This window comes from Oryzias melastigma, linkage group LG1 (assembly GCF_002922805.2).
Source record: "Oryzias melastigma strain HK-1 linkage group LG1, ASM292280v2, whole genome shotgun sequence".
Classification (NCBI taxonomy): domain Eukaryota; kingdom Metazoa; phylum Chordata; class Actinopteri; order Beloniformes; family Adrianichthyidae; genus Oryzias; species Oryzias melastigma.
This window is the reverse complement of record NC_050512.1, coordinates 135,420-141,529: the sequence shown is the minus strand read 5'-3', so window position 1 is coordinate 141,529 and position 6,110 is coordinate 135,420. Positions and strand designations below refer to the sequence as shown.

General features: G+C 39.0%; 1 protein-coding gene across 1 annotated transcript in view; it reads right to left on the bottom strand.

The window, feature by feature from the left end:
• Positions 1-2,327: 2,327 nt before the first annotated feature.
• The window catches only part of cxcl12b (chemokine (C-X-C motif) ligand 12b (stromal cell-derived factor 1)), an 18,609-nt gene continuing 14,826 nt past the window's right edge, over positions 2,328-6,110 (bottom strand). Inside the window, exon 4 of the mRNA XM_024259908.2 lies at positions 2,328-5,681. Coding sequence (XP_024115676.1) covers positions 5,642-5,681 — 40 coding nt within the window. The 3' untranslated portion in view covers positions 2,328-5,641. The remainder of the gene's footprint in view (positions 5,682-6,110) is intronic.

Genomic DNA, 6,110 nt, shown 5'->3' with positions numbered 1-6,110 from the left:
ATGACATTGATGACAAGAAACCTGATATTATTCAACTGGAAGAGAGCTGCCCCTCCATCAGTTACACATTGGCTGGAAGAAGTCATGTCCCATTTAAAGCTTGAACACTTGAGACATAAATCAATATTGAAAACTATGGCATCAACATGTCCGCCTTTTCTTCTCTAGCTTTAATCTGCATTAAGTGTGTAACCCATCTACTGAAATCAACTTTATTATCAGAAGATTTTCTCTTTTTTCTTTTTCTTCTCTCTATTACTCATAATTTGACTTTTTCTTAACATATCATGGGTCTTTGCTCTATTGCATAAAGGTTGACTGGGATTTTCTTATTGGACTCATCTGAACTAAGTGCCTACTGTTGCCATGTTTTTCTAATCTATAATCCTGTTTCATTTGTACTGCGTCCTGTCCTTTGGTCTCTGTATTCTGTTTGTCTTCTGTTTATGTTGACATATCTTAGAAAATCAATAAAAAGATCTTTAATAAAACAATAAATGAAAATGACACTTAATTGAACTACAAAAAGGAAAAAGTCTTAAAGACCCAAAATATAGGTTTATATGTTTAAATCTTTCATGTTAAAGACATTTGTTTTTTTGTTAACACTAAAAAAAAAAAGTTCCTGTTTAAAAGCATTTTTGCTCCATAGCTCTGAATGACAAATGAATAATGAAGATCTTGACTGAATCATTGTATGTCAAAAAAATTTGGACCGACTAAAAAGTTTGTTAAATATTTGTTACGAAGTCTTGGTGGCAGAAACTTAACAATTTAATAAATAAACGTGAAAAAGAAAAGCAACAAAACCCAACACAGTGACAGAACAGATGATCTGAAAAGCAGACACTTAAATACACTGAGGCTGATTAACTGAGTGAAGACTGTGTGGATGATGAACCTGAACATGGTAAGACTGACAGGGAAAGCAGAACATGGCAAAACAACACAAAGCTAAGCACGGAATCCTCACCATCTCTTCAACTCGGACCAATCACTGCTAGCTGATGATTTCTTGTTCCAACATAACGACGTCCCAATCTCGTAATAATGGCAACTGAGTTGACTTAACTTGGTTAGTCTGAAGTAAACCTTTTCTATGGGTGACGTTTTGTTCAACTTTTAAGAAAACTGGTTCCATGAATTTTGTACAAACCTTCTGAATTCCCGCACTGAGCTGAGGTCAGAACAATGTGTCTCAAAAATCATTTGTTGTTCTTTGAAAAGCATTCCACCTGTCAGTCATGTCCATCATGCCAGAGCGAGTTAAACAGCAAAGAAAAATGATAATCACTTCTGAATGCACCCTAAAACGCTCAAACATGCAACTTGAACTTCTCTAACTGCCTGGTCCACTTCCAAGCATGTCTCATGTTCCCGTCTGCAGCCGCCAAAGGTCAGCAGAGAACGCAGCCCCATGAAATGAATCCACTCCACATGGTTGCTCTCTATGAGAGCTGACAGCTTCATGAAGCCTCATGGGCTCACTGCTGTTTCAGACGGCTGATGGACCAAGAGTGAAAACTGCTTTCATAGATCAGGTGTTAAAATAATATTCTCTTTATTGGAATATTTTACACGAACCTTTCCTCTCTGGCCTCAGTGTGAAAAAAGAAATGTGTTGAGACAAGCTTATGGTGGGGAAACTGCTTTATGAGGCATTTATTTATGTTCACGGTAAAGCTGTGTGGTCTGGTTCAAACCATATTCAGGTGTTGGACTGTTGGATTTTGGTTTTTGGAGTCAATTCAAAAAAGTCTTCACAACAATTTACAAAAAGATTAGATGCATAAAATGACATAAACTGGTTCACTCAGAATATTAATAGCGAAAATCCCAAAGTCACAAACTCCATCCATCCATCCATCTCCGGCTGACCGAGCTTCTTGGGCTTTCTCTCCAGAGGAAACTCATTTCAGCCGCTTGTAGTCGGGATCTCGTTCTTTCAGTCATGACCCAGAGCTCATGACCATAGGTGAGTACTGGGACAAAGATCGACCGGTAAATTGAGAGCTTTGCTTTCTGGCTCAGCACAGCAGATAGGACAGCGACTGCATGACAGCGGACGCCACTCCAAATCCCCTGTCATCCTCCCACAGAAGAAAAACTACCTTTTTTCCAGCCCCTCCATGAACCCCCACCTTAACGTGGTGAAAGGGTTTGAGTGCTCGAGTCATCCCAGGAGCTGTTTGGGCTTTTGCCCAATAGCACACAGGTCCTCGATGATGAGTAGAGCCCCACTCTGAAGCCAGGTCTGGGATGGGGGCCGCAGGCAAACTTCTATTTCCCAAATATGATTATTATAGAAAACACAGACAGCTCAAAAATGGCTTTTAATGACTTTATTGAAAAATGAGCATATATATAAATCTTGGATTACAGCCAGTGAGAATACAAAAGGTGACACTCTGGTTCATCCTATCAAGAAAACGTGTCAGAAGCTGCCCTGAAAAGAAAGGACGTGGTTTCACATTGTCTCGGGGTTCCAAAGTTAAAACTGAATCAACAAACAGCAGGTAGAAAAATCTCCAGGAGAAGTTTGTCTGAACTCTACAAACTGCCCCTAATTAAGTCTGAATGGAACTTTGTGTTCTTCAAATAGATAAAAAATTATCCTATGGACAAAATGCCCATTGATGATTTTAAAACGGACCTGGAGGAACTATGCTGTGTTCTGTTAATGTAATTAAATATGTTTGCTGTAATCCAGTTCAGCTTTACTGCTGGTAAGACTGTAAATATTTGATGTTTTTGAGCGGATATTCTCATAAAGATGGACACAAGCTCCAGAGCAAAGTTTAGAAATACAAAACTAAATGTGGTGAATTCATCCAATTGTTAGGAACACTCCACTGTATTTTCATAACTTTATGTGTTGATATAATTATGCAAAATGAAAGGCCGCTAAATGCAGATATCCGAATGAGAAGCTGCTCTATCAGTTACTCCTGTATTAAAGTCTGAAAGGAAAACAAAATAATCAGAACAATAAGGACCTTCATGACTGATTCCGGAGCTCCAGTGTTTATGTTCTTTTTTAACTGTTAACATGATCATTCCCGTAGATTTTGAAGGAGAAAAGCGGCGAGAATGATCATGTTAACGGTTGAAAACTTACAGTATGTTAAAGATTTTGTGTTTAAGCGTCACGTTAGAATGTTAACACACAAACATCTGCATGGAATATAAAAGTTTAATACTGTGATTTGTTGCCTTCATCTACTGTCTACAACACATTACATTTAAAGCAATTGTAAGATTATAGATATACGTATTATAAAAACAACAACAAAAATCACATTTGAAAGACAAATATAAAGTGGCTCTAAAATAATTTGTGAATGAATAACCAGTAACTTTCCTGCTTCTCCCGTCGAAACATTCCTCTTTTCTCAAATAGCTTTTCATTCCCTTCAAGGATCGGTGTTGGTGGTGGAATACTGCACTCAGAGCCACACTGCTCCTCTGAGGAAAACTGAGGACGACTTCAAAACACAACCAGCTCCTTCTTCCAACACTGGAGTTAAAACATCTTTTTGATCCTGGATTTTGCTGAATAAATACTCTTTTTTAGACCAGGTGAAGCTGTGTGTGGCTTAAACCACAACACCGAGTTCATTACATCTTATTTTGATATTTTTTTTTCACAAAGTGAACAACAAAATACAAACACACCAATGGCTGTGACCCATTCTCCTGGATATAAACTAAATCAGTGCTCGTTTCTAAGCAGCGTGTCTCCTGTAGAGGCAGATCTGTGACTGCACGCTTTGACCTGACAAACCAAACATTGTTAGTAAGTTAGTGAGTTAACAGAAGCTGTTCGTGTTTTGGCTGCATCATCTAATGTTCAAGATAAGATGCTTAATCCAATTGAAATAGGTGAGTTTTAGAAAGTTTATTTTCTGCACCAAGAAAAAATATAAATATTTATGGGGTTAAATTTCCGCCAGGTCTCCCATGAGCGTATGTCAAACGTCAAACACTTAGTGCGCAAGGAACACTCCACGTGCACAATGAACACACTCCATGTGCGCAAGGAGCGTTCCACGCGTGCAATGAACATTCTCCTCACGCACAAGGATTGTTCCACGGGCACAGGACGGTTTCCACGCCGGCTCCTCTACTCCTGCACACTCATGAAACCTCTTCTCCACACTTGTGGGAGTATTCTTACACTCCTGTGACCTCTCCTGCTCGCCTGAACGTATTCTTACGCTCCTAAAACTAGTTCTGCCCCCTGGTGGAGGACTGTGCGCTCATGGAGCTTCTCCTGTGCGCCCATGTGAAACTCAACATTGAAGGGAAAAAAAACGGAAATACCCGCGTATCATTCGTTTTTCAATATAAAACTAAAAATGAAAAGAGGGAAAAAGTACTGCTTTATTTATTTAATCAATTTCTAAACTACTGTAGCAAAACAAATCATTTTTGATGTTCTCATTTTTTAAAGATCTAAAATGAAGCAAACCCATAATGAATGTTTAAATTCATTTTCTAAGAAAAGTTTTGGATCACGGAGAAAATACAAAAAGAGGAACTTTTAAAAAAAGGAATTTAAACGTTCATTTTGGGTGGAGCTGAAGTAGTTTGGTGTCAGAAATCTACAAATATTTCATTTAAAAGTTCTTTGTTCCGTTTTTGATTTAATATTTTAATAGAATGTATCTGTTTCTCTATAATAGTTTAGAAAATGATCGTTTTATGAAATAGTCATTTTTTATATTTTTTATTTGACCATTGTAATGGTAATGGGGCGGGGCCAATAGGAAAAGTGGCCAATCACACGCAGGTTTCTGTTTTGATTGTTTTACATGAACTCAGGCAGGAGTTGTTAAACGTGTGCAGGAATGCAGGAGCTCTCATAGAGGCAGACTTGTGCCTGTGGAACATTCATTGAATGAAGATAGTTCGATATACTTTAGAAAGATTTGGCGAAGAAAATATTAGTAGAGAGAACCATTGATAAGTTCAGATGAACACAAGTATGTTGACACATGGTGACCAGTAATCAGCAGAATATTAGCACAAGCATAGAAAGTGGACTTGGAGGTCATAAATGATCCCGTCATCTGTAAGCTGAGGCAGATTCCTGAGCAGACTTTGGTTTCAGTGGAGGTCAAGAACATCTGCTTTAGGGCGAATTGGCTAAATGTGTGCATCCTTCGAGGTTGGTCTTATAGCTTTGCTGGGCTCATTTCCAAATGACAACCCCCGTGACCATACGTGAGATCAGTTTGCTAGGCAAACTTGCTTTGATCTTAACCTATAACGTGTCACATCTCTGACAGACAAAGCCAGCTCCAACTTTAGCTCAATCAGTGGCTTCACAGGAAACACTAAGCTGGCATGTTCCGTCACTGATGTGTCAATGACAAACACACGTCTGCTTGATGCCCAGTTTTCCGTCATTTCTGAAAGCTGTAATTGTCCTTGACAGTTACAGTGGCGTCCCACGTGTCCAGAGTGAAGTGGTGAAGCGGATGTTGGAAGGGAAGTGCTGCTTCTGTAAGTGGTCCAAAGAGGAGGAGAGGTACGAGCTGTGTTTGCATACATCTGGAGCAGGGGCAGGAAGGGGAAGAGGATCAACCTGGAATTCCCAGGTTTAACGGCGGGACGTTTGACTCTGTGTCCCTCTCGTCTAGATCTTCTGGCCATTGCGTCTCTTGGATTTCTTCACCCTATTGGAAAAGGTAGAAGAGTAGAGACAGAGTTTAAGGAAGAGTTCTTCTGGGCTTTGGCATTCAGTCTGTTTTGTTGGTGATCCCTGAAGTTCGTCTAAATTTCTTAGTGTTTTAAAAAATGCCTTAAAGTGGATGTGGACGGGTGAGGAAAAGCTGTTAAACTGAAATCAGTACATTTAATGAGAAGGCACAACTTCACATGCTGTGGGGAAAATGAGCAGTTTCGAAGCCAAGCACTCTGGGAAATTTTAGATTTGTAAAGGGTTAGTCCATATTTTAGCATGAACAACTTCAGATCATTTACTGATCTTATTGTTCTGTGTTTGATTACCTGTGGACAAAAATATGTTGATAATTGTGTGTATGTTCTCTAGATTCATTTAAATACATATTGACGTTTGGTTAAGAAACTTCCACATCACTTTT